The sequence below is a fragment of the Camelus bactrianus genome, chromosome 14 (assembly GCF_048773025.1).
Source record: "Camelus bactrianus isolate YW-2024 breed Bactrian camel chromosome 14, ASM4877302v1, whole genome shotgun sequence".
Classification (NCBI taxonomy): domain Eukaryota; kingdom Metazoa; phylum Chordata; class Mammalia; order Artiodactyla; family Camelidae; genus Camelus; species Camelus bactrianus.
The window spans coordinates 21,537,112-21,550,274 of NC_133552.1; the positions used below are offsets into that span (position 1 = coordinate 21,537,112).

The 13,163-nt window shown below is 50.6% G+C and overlaps 1 protein-coding gene across 1 annotated transcript; it reads right to left on the reverse strand.

Annotated features, from left to right (window-relative positions):
* Positions 1-8,131: 8,131 nt before the first annotated feature.
* Positions 8,132-12,770, reverse strand: LOC105083458 (protocadherin-8). Its single transcript, XM_074378640.1, has 3 exons — positions 9,952-12,770; positions 9,576-9,783; positions 8,132-9,100 (listed from the first exon to the last, which is right to left on the reverse strand). The coding sequence occupies exons 1-3, from the start codon at positions 12,574-12,576 to the stop codon at positions 8,724-8,726; spliced, it is 3,210 nt and encodes a 1,069-aa protein (XP_074234741.1). The 5' UTR covers positions 12,577-12,770; the 3' UTR covers positions 8,132-8,723.
* Between the last annotated feature and the right edge of the window lie 393 nt (positions 12,771-13,163).

Below are 13,163 nucleotides of genomic sequence, written 5' to 3' on the forward strand. Positions count from 1 at the left end.
TCTCCCCAAACTTGCCTGCCCCACTCAGCCAACAGAAAGCAGCACAATTAATGCAGAACCACTCCCTAGAAGGCAGTTTAGCAGCTTATCTCCTCCAGTCCCATCCCAGGACTCCCTTCCTCCCATCCCAATATGCCAAGCACATGCAGGACCTCTTAAAGAGAAATTCTGTGAACTATAATCTTCTGGATCTAGTTGCATTTCATTGGGGATTTTGATGCTCCTTATAAACTGGTTGTCTGTTCACTGCCCAGGCTTGTTCATTCCTCCTTGTCTGGCTGGAGTTACAGGAGCCTAGCAATGCCCACATGGATGACTTGGTCAAGCAAATTTGCTGTTTTCTGGGTCCACAGTTGGGAGTAAGAGAGAGCACAAACAGCCCAGTCTTGCTCTTTTCCCCCCAATCTCTGCAGGTACAGTAAATCAGACTGCCTGACAATTTTTTTTTTTCTGCATCTGAGTCTAATGCCCTTAGCCTAGAAATTTCCATTATATCACTCAGCACATGACAAGAGCAATGGGCTTCTCTGATTAGTGAAGCTCAAGAGCAGAAATGAATCACAGCACCTTTGTATTCTAGAACGTGGGTCTGGGATGAGTGAATACAGGAGGTCGGCCAAAACACAGCCCCAGTAACTCAATTCGCAAATGATTTAAGTCTGGAGATGTATGTTGAATAAGTATCCCCATTTAATAAGCAATAGAGAGAGTGTTGAGGCGGTAGGGCTAAGGAAAGGGCTGGGAAGACACTTGCTTCTGATAATCTTTTGCTCAGTGTTCCTCCCTGTAAGATGGGGTCACTCATCATGATCTACTCTTGGGGGCTGTCATTGTGAGCTGTATATTTTAGAAAGTGGCTTAGAAAAGAACTTTCAGCAAGTTAAACGCAATTTCACAGGGACAAGACTTGGGCTTTATACCATACAAGGGAAAAATAACAGACCTGGTCTCCCGTATCAGCTAAGCTAACAACCAGCAAAGCAGAGATTACTCCAGCTGTTCTTAGCGAACCGGAAGGAGTATGGGGGCTCCTGCAAGCTAACTGGAATAAAAGCTGGAGTGCTCAACCTTCTATCACTTGAGGATCAGGTAGAGCAGGACAGAATGCTAAAAACACCTGGAGAGTGAAAGAAAGGGCATAACCAGGAATTTACATAAACGAATAACCAATAGGCTTAGGAGGGCACTTAAAAGCTACCTGATCCAACCTACAATCCAGATCGCCTACCCACCTTATTCCATCAGCTGATTGTCATGTCCTTGCTTGAAAGTTTCCAGTGACAAGGAATTGCCACCTCTTGAAGTAGCCCATCTTAGTTTTGAGTATCGTGCAAATTACAGATTGTTTACCAAATCTCTCCCATGAAGCATTATTGCCTTGCGTCCCCACACCTCCTAAGCCTTCCTCTTTGGCCATGCCCCAGTTGGTCTGGGTCCGTGACAAAGTGTATCGTTCAGAGCTACACAGAGCTCTCCAGAGGGAGCCTAACCATCAGTAAGCAGCCTGGGACTGCTATCAGTCAACTTCTCCGTGCTCCCTCTTGCTCCACCCCTCATCTGTGTGCTGTGAGGCCAGGAGTCTGATGTGGGAAGTTGGAGGCAGGGAACATGGTGTTGATGATGGCTTGGTAGATGAGACAGGGCTCCTGCCTTTTTAGCTCCAACCTCCACATTCACCATTTTACCTCCTCTCTAAAAGGGCTGTATGATTGCTCTTTGTGTTTGTGACAATCACAGAGCTAAACATTCTGCAGACGCTGGTTGATGATTATATGCTACAGCTGAAATTCTCCTGCGTGAAACCTGACTCAGTCACAGCAGGTCAGAAGGTATGCCCTGGCTCAACACTGCATAGTTTCTACAGTGCAGTGGTTCTGACGGGTGTTCCTTGGACCAACAGCATCAGAACCTACTAGAAATGGGGACATGTTAGAAGTGCAAACCGAAGGACCTCACCCCAAGTCTGTTGTATCAAAAACTTCTGGGCTACGGCCCAGCCCTCTGCTTTAACAAGACCTCCAGGTGATTCTGATTTGAGATCCACAACTAGAGAGGATGCTGTTGGCGTCCCACCCACATGCACCCATGGTGCACGAGCATTTTGTATTCACGGTGAATACTGGGTGTTAAAGATTCATGATGGCTCCCTTCTCGCGAGAATTGCCCTCAGCCTAACGGGAGCCTCCTTGCTATGGGAGGTAATGCAACGTACCCCCCGCCTCCTATCCAGAACCTGATGATTGGCAAGGGCTGCAAAATGCTGGCCACTTACCTCTAGAGAGGACCAGTTTGTGTTCCAGAGCTCAGGTGGGACCAGGCTGATGTAAGACCACCACCGTGTTGAGCTTCCTTTTGCTGCCGTCTCCTGCTGGCTTCTCTCCTCTTCCGAGAGCGCTTTCTCAATAACTGGTTTTCACAAGAATCCCCATCTCGGGCAATGTGGCTCAGAAACCTGACTTAAGAAAATCACTCAAGGGAGGTAAGACAATCGCTCAATTAAAGGGGGAACTGAAGGATTTATGAAGATACTTGAGTCCCATAATGGACCTAAAAATATCCAGATAATTAGTAGAACGTGATTTTTACCAGCTTTTGATGTAGACGTGGCCTGGGAGATGCTCTACCACATGTATAGGGAGAAACTCCACGGGCAGAGTGGTGACTGATATTTTTAGGACAGGAAGATGGCTGACTCAGTGCTTAGCCTTCTTGCTGGACTTCAGAATCTTCATGAATTTGTTCTCAGTGAGGCTGGTAAATAAAGGCTTTTGGCTAATAAGCAGAATGAATCACAAGGAGGTTAAGTGATGTCAGGAAGTCAGTTGCTGAATAAAATTGAGATTCCATTCCCACCCACTCATCCACCACTACCACCAGCTTAGCCCTACCTTGGATGACCTAATGACATTCATTAGGAACAAATCTTCACCCCTCAACAGCTACTTTCCTAGAATTGGTAGGGAGAAAATTTGGCAAACTAGACAGGGTCAATAAAATAAGAGACTAAAAGCCAACATTTAGCATAGTAAATGATTTGATGCTTTCATCAACTGTAGTTTGCTGTGTTTGCCTGGAATAAAGTCGAGATTTGACAATAATCTGGGTTATTTGGGCCATGTGGCTTTAAGCACCAAAATGGACTAAAACCACATCAAGTCTCTGGGTATATGGTGCTCACAAGCTTCTGGCAATCTCTTGAGTTGGGTCTAAAGAGATGCTACTGCACTGAAGCTGGAAGATTGGGGGAGAGCTTCACTTTCAACTGGTAAGGTGGCTTATACATGGTCAGGGCTGGCACATCTCCTGCAGTCTCTAAGCCCTCCTACAGCCACTAGATTAGCTGGGTGGATAAGATGCCGAGTCTGTCAGTCCTGTCTGATTCTGATTTGGGACCCGTATTTAGCACAGGCTCCTGTGGGGGAGTCTGTTGACTTGTAGATGCAGAGTCTCTTGGCTGTGATGTGTAACCATGACCTTTTGTGCCTGGCTCAGTGAATCATTCCATTCAGCAAGTGCTTTTATTAAATCCTTATTTGGTATCAGCCAGTGGACCAGGTGCTGGGGATAGAGAGATGAAAGACACAGACAGTCCTTGATTTCATGGGCCAGGTGTGGTGGGGGGTGGGGAGGTAGGTGAGTGGAACAACTGTTTGGAAAGTGCTGAGGAGGCCCAGGGAGGGGCACCCTGCCCTGTCAGGCTGGTGGCTGGGAGAGGGACTGCTGCGATTCTTGAACAATCGTGAATGATTAGAAGAAAGGGCCAGAGAAGAGAAAGGGTAGGGTAGGGAGGGAGGAAGAGGAATTAGAATGTTTTTCTAGGCAGATGGATCAGGAAAGAGAGGTGAAACATGAGTATATCCTTCTGGCTGAAGCTTCAGGTGGGTTTTGGGGTCGGGGAGGTGAGGAAGGGGCAGCAGCAGAATCCAGTCTGGGGAGGGAGGCAGGGGCCAGGGCACTAAGGGTCTGGGATGCCATGAACAGCATTGCAGACTTTATCCTAAAGGTGATGGAAAGTCAGGAGGGTATCAATCAGATGAGGGATGAAATCAGATTTTAGAAAAGGTCTTTATGGCAGCTGCATGGAGGATGGAGTGGAGGGGAACAGGCAGTGAGTCCAAGGAGAGCAGATAGGAGACTAATGCTGGAACCCAGGAAAGAAGCAACGAGAGTTCAATTCGAATAAGGTGGTATGCCTTATTCTGTATCAGAAAGATTTTTTTTTTTTTAATTCCAGCTCCTCCTAAAAGTAACTGTGTGTTCTATGACAAGTTACCACACCTCTCTGAGTCTCACATTCCCCATATGTAAGATGGTTAATGAGTACTTAACCTCTTAAGAGTGCTTGGTGCAGTGCCTAAAATGCAGTAATCACTAAAAACTGGTATCCTTATTCTTGTTCTTATGCAGCCATCCTGATTTGGATAGTCCTCCTAAAAGCAGGTGCTGAAACAGAGACTTGAGTGCAGGAAGTATAGATGGGATCTGATCCCAGAGGTGTAAGTGACTGAGTTGTCTCTCCAAGGGATGGGAAAGCCGGGTTATTTATCCACCAATGCCTGTCCCTAATGGGCTGAGGATTGCCTCTGCAGTTCTTAAACCCCCAGTAATTCCAGACTGCTCTGTGCACAGGCTGATGAAGCATTTGTGGCCCCAACACGGATGGGGCCTTACACCCTCAGCAAGTCTCCAGGAGCAGAGGAAGATGCCTGAGATGGAGACTACCATAGTGCAACCAGAAGCATGCACTGCAGCCAGACACAGAGGGCAGCACTGGGGACGTGGGCAGAGCATCTACCTGCTACAGTGGCGTGAAGGGACAGTTAAACAATATTTAAGAAATGAAATCAATAGACCTTGGTGAGTGGAAGTAAGACATTCTGTGGCATCTTAAAATGACTTTAGTATTTTGGGCTTGGTCTAAAAACTGTGACACGAGTTTAAAACAAGTGCCAGAGTGTTAGTTTGAGGGTGAATGATAGCAGGGGAGAGAGGATGACAAAATAAAAAATTTGGACCTGTCGAGTCCAAGGTGTCCGTGATATAGCCAGGCGTCATGCTGGGCTGGCAATTGGAATTTTCCTAATTCTGCATTAAACTATGCAGGCTTCACTTAATGTTGAAATTTCTTAAACAAGTTTCGTGAGAACAAATCCCACACTCTGATAATGAGTGACGATCCCCCCCCACCCCCCGCCAACAAGAGCACATTTAATCTGGTGGTTTATATGATGGCTTTTAAAACAGCCTGTTGTCTCTTTCTGCCTGCTGTTCTCTTATTAGGTGACTTTGAACCTGGTGGTGAATTCCATTGCAGATTATTTCCCTCTGAAGAAAGGGAATAATAAATACCCTCTTGAGTTATTGCATAGCTTTTGAAAACTAGGCAGCATTTTCAAAGCCCTTCTGAGTTGTTGCAAAGCACAGTGCCCCATCGAGTGCTGTATTACTTTGCTTCCATTTGCCTTCAAAACTTACAGGCTTCCAATGATCCTGTTGTTACTGCATTCAGTGCTAAAGCGAATATGCTTGTTTTCCGAAATGGAATTTTTATATGATAAAAGCTTATATTTGCCAAGTGAGATAAACCAGATATTTAGCTAATTGTGGCACAGAACTCATCCTGATTAGATATATACATTTTTTTCCTCTCCATGTGCAGATATATTTGTATCAGGAGACGTGCATCCTGTTTTCACTCTATTTCAGAATGCATTTTTCAATAGATGTTGAAACCACTTACATTTTAATTTGCTGAAGTGGTTTCTTTGATGGAGATTTTATTATGGGAAGTGTGGGACATTGAAGTCAGTGGGGCCAGACATAAAAAAGTGAAATAGGTAAAGTCTGGCTCTAGTTTTCTCTTTCAAGGTGACCTCCCACTTCCCCAAGTGGCTTCCCATATCCCAGCGCTCACTGTCAAGGTACCCTAGGGTTGTAGACCTCCAACCTCCAAAGATGTATTTGTGGTACCATCACAGACATCTAAGGCTTCCGAGCTTGCCTGTGATATTCACTTTAGCCAGACTTGCTTGGAGAGTATTGAGTATACCCGAGGCTCTGGTCTATGTAGTGAAAGTAGAAGAAGCCAAGAGAGCAAAGCGGTGTCAGAACAAGGCCAGAAATCCCGAGTCTGTTCCATCCTCCTTAGTGGATGGGGCTGCACAGATAGTTACAGAAGAGACTGGCTCCAAAGGAAGGCAAAAGAAGAAGACAAGATATAGTGGCTCTACATATTATCTCATTTAATTTAATAAAGCAGAATGTTTTCTTAAAAATATGCTTGAGAATAAATATGTCTCAAGGAAAGCAGAAAGCGTCTTTCATCTAGTTCCTGTTTCTCTGAGTTCCTATGGCTGATTCTTAGAGGAGCCTCCTTTCCTCTTTTTTTTTTTTTTTTTGTCTAAGACAACAGTTTTAATGACTAAATTATGTTTATTTTTTTTAAGTTCCAAGCAAAATAAAGTCTTTTAATGGTCTTTTCTCTAAGGGAAAAATAGGACAGTGGAGTCAGAGATTTTGAAAACTGGATTTTGGGGGTGATGAAATAATGTGTACAGTACCAAATAAAATAATGAGAATGATGTTATTTCACTTTTGAAGGACAAAAGCAGGCAAACACAACCAGAGATCAGGGATGCTTTCAGGCTGCAGCGTGGGATTATTCATTCTTCTGCTCTGCATTGGGTGGGACTGGCTCAAGAATCAAACTTCAGGTGTTAGAATGGGAGGTCTAGTTGGAGGTCTCTCCGCTGAAGCCTGGTCATCGTGGTTCTGGAGTTGTCCAGTAACCTGGCCACATCTATCATTTCCCTCCTGAACCTGAGGTCTGTGTGGACTGTCTGAGCTTGTCAGGCACATGTTCAGCTCAGCTGCCTACAGAAACCATTGAACTCTGCACCAGCTGTGGGTGGCGAGGCACTTGTGTGTAGCCACCCTGCTGTTCTGCTAGGAGCCACCACTGGTCTCAATTATGACTTCAGCAGGCAGCTCTGAGGGCACCTCTATTCAGTACAGTGCCTCGCACTCTATAATTAGTAATAAAGGAACACAGGCACTTCACAAATGTAAAGGGCTAAACAATAATCAGGCAGTAAAGGCAATGATGGGGACTTTTCCACCTAGTTCTTTGTTTCTTTCAAGTTAAAAAGAGAAAAAAAAAAAACCTCTTTCATTGCTTTCTTTTCTTTTCTCACCTTGAATGATGTGGGTTCAGTCTCATCCTGGTCACTTATCAGCTGTGTGACTTTTGGGCATTTGACCTAAACTCGCTGGGCCCCAGTTTCCTTATCTGCAAAATGGAGATAGGTAATGACAGTTCCCATCTCATGGGGATTGTTTGAGGATTAGATGAGACTATTCATGCAGAGCACGCTGGAAGGAGCTCCGCTCATATGAAAGCTTGCTCAGTAAATATTAGCTCTCATTATTATTATTTTAATTTCAAATAAAAAGAATGCATAGAGTATAAGACATAGGCATAGGTCTTCTGAGTATCTTTTTAAAAAAACCTCCATGATGTACAATTTCAAACACAAGCACCCAAATAGACTGGTATAATTTCCCCTTCACACACACACGTACCGATTGCCAATGATCAGTATTTTAGCACTCTCCCTTCATATAACCTTGTGTTTTCTTCCAGAATATTTTAAAGCACATCCCAAGCATCTTGTCATTTCACCCATAAGTTTGAGTCTCTTTTTGATATTAAAATCTTTAATATCTAAGCTAAGGGCTTCTTGGGACGATGTCTTCTTAACCTTGAACCACAGCTCCTAGAGGAATTTCTGCAGTTAGTCAAAACTTTACAGATGTTTAATTAGCGAATGAACAGTTCAAACTCAGCTTTCCTCCACTTTTTGGTAGATGCTCCATGAATATTTGTTGCATAAATAAGTGAGGGCAGGAATTTTATAGAGTGCCTGATAGATATGGAGATAAATATGTTCTACAAAAGCGACAATTTTTAATACTTGGATGAGGCTCCAATCCTTGAAATCCACAGGTTTAATGTTGCTGTGAACATTAATAATGCCCAAATAATTAGCACTTGAAAGAAGGTTTAATTCTGGTACTCGGATTATTTGTGAATGCCTGACTGTAGGCAACTTCACGAAAAGCAATTAGCAGATTCTTCAAACACATGACAAATCCTTTATTACTGTGCTTATAAGTGACACGGTTTACAGAAAACCAAATGTAATTAAATAACATTGAACTTGAAATCTACCACAAACTCAAGATATACAAGTTATACTTGGCAAGGCAAAACTTCTCAAACACTAGGTTGTTTTGGGTGAAAGATAAATTTCCATTAAGTGATTCCAACATGTTTTATTTTTCTGTCTTACAGACAGTTCCTTTGGCAATAACTTCCACTTCAGCTTTTATTATATAAAAATATAACAAAATTTCATTATATACAAACATTACATTACACAATGTACAGGTTAAAAACACTAAGAAAATGGCAAGCCGCAAGTGAAATTAAAGTCAATAGCATGGTAAGAAAAATTAAATACTGCACACATTTCATAAAAATTACATTAACTACATTTTTTTGTTTGCAAATACCAAACAGTACCAATGTGATTGGAAATAGCTTCCAACAACTTCATTTTAAGGCACATCTTGCATATTTATATATACAACACTGAAACCAGTCAATAACTTAGGGGCTTCTCGGAGTGACCTGTACATGTGTGAAGACATGCAGCATGGGGTTACACATTTTCATTGGCTTCCTTCTTTGGGGACAGGTACCTGCCAGGAGGAGACTGATAGAGGGGTACCCCGATCTCCTGCAAGTCTGGGAGCCTCCCTGGACGAGGAGGGGAGAGCAGAGTGACTGTCCTGTCATAGTCTCTGTGTAGCACTTTCTCATAGACACTCTGCAGCCCCACTGTCTTGGGTAGCTGGGCCTGGTAGTAATTGTCCCTGCGCAGGGGATCCCGGGGCAGGGATGTGCTCTTACAGAAAGTTGACATCTGGGCTGGTGGGTGAGTGGAGGCGTGTGTGCTGGGCCCTCCACCGCAGGAAGGGCTCCAGCAGCGGTCAGAATGGCCCAGGATCTTACACTCCGCGGTGCACGCCCACAGTCCTAACATAAAAGAGAAAGGAAGAGAGCATGACGATTACCGAGATTACACACACTATGCCTCCATCTTTAAAGTGTCGTATAGGGTCAGGGAGGCTGAACAGGACAGCGTGTAAGAATATGAATGCCCTGATCCCAGATCTGAAAGGATCATTGCGTCCTATAAAGCCACCTTAATACAAAATCGGCTCAGCTTCTTTTGCTGGAAGAAAAAAAAAAAAAAAGATAAGCAGAATTCCCCTCCTCACCCCTGCCTTCAACTTAACAGGATGAGTGTGTGGTTTAAGTGGTGGAACTGCCTCGAATTGGCATTTTGAAATTCGCTGTTGGAGGCAGGCCGGAATTCGGAAATCAAAGACAGAAAAAAGCAGGGAAGAGGGGAGGGGTCTGGGATTCTCTGAGATTGAGAGAAGAGGCAGTGGCAGAAGGGGAGGGAGAGGAGGGAACGCTGAATTTGGCAGGAAAGAGGGGTCCTCACCACTCTGCATGTGGTTGATGAGATCCTTCTTCAGAGCGTCCCCGCTGATGTCGGAATCGCTGTCGTTGAAATCACTGTCCCCTTTGCCGCTGTCTTTGCCGCTGAACTTCTCAGCTTCTCGGCCGGAGATGGTGTTGAAAGAATGTCCTTTCCAGACTGCCACTGGGGGCGCCGGCTCCTTTCCGAAGCCAGGAGAGGCACCGTAGGGCTACAGCAGGGAATGGGGGAAGCGGGGGTAAGGATTGGACAAGAAACAAAAAAACAGGTACGGCAGGTTAGGCATCTCCCAAGCACGCACACCCAGACCCCTCCAATCCCTTCCCCCAGCCTGTCCGCGGGGCACCGAGGGGGGCGCCCAGCCAAAGGAAGGCCTCACCTCGGCGTGTGCGCCGTGGAGCCGCTGCTGCCCCTCGAAGTGACAGGAGCTTTCCCCGGTGGCACTGCCGCCCTCCGAGCCCGGCACTTCGGCCGCGGCGACCGCGGGCGGGGGCGCGTCGGCCGCGGGGCTGCCAAAGGGCGCTTTGCCGCTGCCAGGGAAGGTGAGCACGTCGAACATGTTGGGCCTGGGCCCGGCTCCCCGGGCGGCCTCCTCCGGGGAGCCGGGAGCCGAGGCTCCGCCGCCCGCCGCCCCGGGCCGCTCTTCCCGGCGGGACCCCCCTTTGCGCACCTCCTTCTTGCGGCGGTTGCAGGTGGTGGCGATGGCGATGATGGCGGCCAGCAGCAGCGTGCAGCTCCCGGCCAGCACGATGATGACGATCAGCGGCGTGTCCCATTGTAATGCTGGCCCCGACGCCGCGAGCCGCGAGCCGGGCGGGCGAGAGCGCTCTGGGTTCCCTGCACTGGCCGGCGACACCAGGCCGCGCCCGCCGCCTGCTGTCACCACGAAGCTGACAGTGGCGGTAGTGGAGAGCGGGGGGCGGCCGCCGTCGGATATGACCAGCAACGCCCGGAACACGCGGCCTGGCGGCTCCTGGGAAAGGTCACCGGTGAGCACGATCTCCCCCGTGCGGCGGCCGATGGCGAAGGCTTCTCGCGGCTCCTGCTGCAGCAGGTCGAACGCCAGCTCCCCGTTGGCGCCCTCGTCCGCGTCCCGGGCCTGCACGCGCGCCACGGCCGTGTCCCTTGCGGTGCGCCCAGGGACCGCCACTTCCAGGGAGCCGTTCGCCGGCGCTGGGTGCACGAGGACCGGTGCGTGGTCGTTCTGGTCCAGCACCCGTACTTGCACCAGAGCACTGCTGGAGAGCTGGGGGGAGCCGCCATCGCTCGCCTGGATGCGCACGTCGAGCTGGCGAAGAGTTTCATAGTCAAAGCTGCGCAGTGCGTAGATGGCCCCCGTAGCCGGGTCCACGGAGACATAGGTGGACACGGCCCCCCCAGCGCGGCCCACCTCGGCCTCCAGCAGCCTGTAGGTGACCTGGCCGTTGCGGCCCAGGTCTGGGTCCCTGGCGGCCACCGTGGCCAAGTAGGCTCCTGGCGGGTTGTTCTCACGGACTGATACCTCATAGACCGGCCGCGTGAAGAGCGGCGCGTTGTCGTTCTCGTCGCTCACGCGCACGGTGTAGGGCCGCACAGTGCGTAGTGGGGGCGCGCCGCGGTCCTCGGCCACCAGCGTCAGGTTGTACTCGGCGATGCGCTCGCGGTCCAGGGACGCAGCAGTCACCACCAGGTAGCTGCCGGCGTAGGCCGGCTGCAGCCGGAAGTGCTCGTGCCCATAGAGGGCGCAGCGCACCTGCCCGTTGGCGCCCGAGTCCCTGTCCGAGGTGCTGACCAGCGCCACCAGGCTCTCGCGCGCCGCCCCCTCTGGCACCAGTGAGATGGCGCCAGCTTCTGGCGTCCCGGGCCCGGTCGACGAGGTCGCGTCCGCTCCCCCGAGAGCGGCGCCGGCGGGGGCGAAGGAAGAGGCGGCAGGCGCGCCCGGGGCGGCCAGGGGGGTGATGGCGATGTCAGGTGCGTTGTCATTCACGTCGCGGATGCGCACGATGACCTTGCAAGTGGCTGCGAGCGGCCCGGGGCCGCGGTCCTGCGCCCGCACGTCCAGTTCGTAAGTGTCCTGGCGCTCGTAGTCCACGGGCCCGGCCAGGGTGAGACGGCCCGAGCGCGGGTCGAGGCGGAAGAGGCGGCGAGCCTCGGGCGGGGTGCGGGCGCCGAAGGCGAACACCACGTCGCCGTTGGGGCCTTCGTCGGGGTCGGCTGCGTCCAGGTCGAGTAGCAGAGAGCCCACCGGCGCGTCCTCTGCAAGCTCCACCTCGGCCACGGCGCCCTGCGGGAAGGCCGGACTGTGGTCGTTGGCGTCCAGCACGCGCACGCTGAGGGCAGCCGTGGCGGAGCGCGGCGGGCGGCCCCCATCCTGGGCCACTAGCTCCAGGCTGTAAGCGGCCTGGCTCTCGCGGTCCAGCTCCTGCAGCAGCACCAGGTCCGCGCACTGGGCGCCGTCCGCTCGCGTCTGCAGCTCCACGCGGAAGGGGCTGTGCGGCTCGGCCAGACGCACGCTCTGCAGCCCGTTGGCGCCCACGTCCTCGTCCACCGGCACCTCCAGCGGGATGCGCGTGCCCACGGCCGCACCCTCCGACACCTCCACGGGGATCTGGGCCCGGGGAAAGCGCGGCGCGTGGTCGTTGATGTCCCTCACCTCCACCTCCACGTGCACCAGCCGGAACTGCTCCTGCGAGAAGCTGACCACGTCGAAGGCCAACACGCACTGTGGGGCTTGGCCGCACAGCCGCTCGCGGTCCAGGCCCGCGTCTCCGACGGTCAGCTGCCCGTCGCCCTCGCGCACCCGAATCAGCGAGCTGTTGAACTGCTTCATCAGGCGGAAGCTTGTGTCTCCGGACACTTTCATATGCAGGTCTTCAGCCAGGGTCCCGATGACCGTGCCGGGGGCATCCTCCTCGAAGGTGCTGTATCGCACTGTCTTGCTCTGGGCCACTGACAGCACCCAGCAGAGGCTGAAAAGCTGCAAGGGGAAAAGGCAGGGGCTGCCCCCGCGCCTCGCTGGACTCATGTTGCCAAGCCCCAAGCGCTATTCCAAAAGGCTGAGGGAACGATTCCTCTCTGGTTTGCAAGTCCGGGTGTGGATCCCAGGCGCCTCAGAGCACGCTCTTCGCGAGCCCTATGCGGGAGAAGTCTGCGGGCTGCAGCTCGGAGGTTCCGGCGGGCTCTGAGGACTCGGGGACCCGCCCACACTCGGCACCTTTCCCTCCCCTCTTCTGGCTGGAGCTGCGCGGCAGCGCGCCGCCTCCGCTTTTATAGCCGCCGGTATGCAAATCATCCGAACCGAGCAGCCAATGGCGGCCTGGCCCTCGCGCAGCTCCTACGCCAGCCTCTGACAATCCCTTTAATGTGGAAAGGCTTAGAGGGCAAAACAAGAAAAGGAAATTAAGGAATCTTTCCTTTGTTTCTTTAACTCCTTTTTCTTTTTTCTCTTTGCTTTTGCCTTGCGTGTGCAGGAGTTAGCACAGGTCGCCGGGCGTTAACGGAGCGGCTGGTTTTGTAAATGCGCCCCTCGCGTGCCCACCGCTTGAACTGAGAGCAAATATCCTGGAATTTCACCCCAGTGGCTCGGGACCCCACACCCACTGTCTGCGTTTT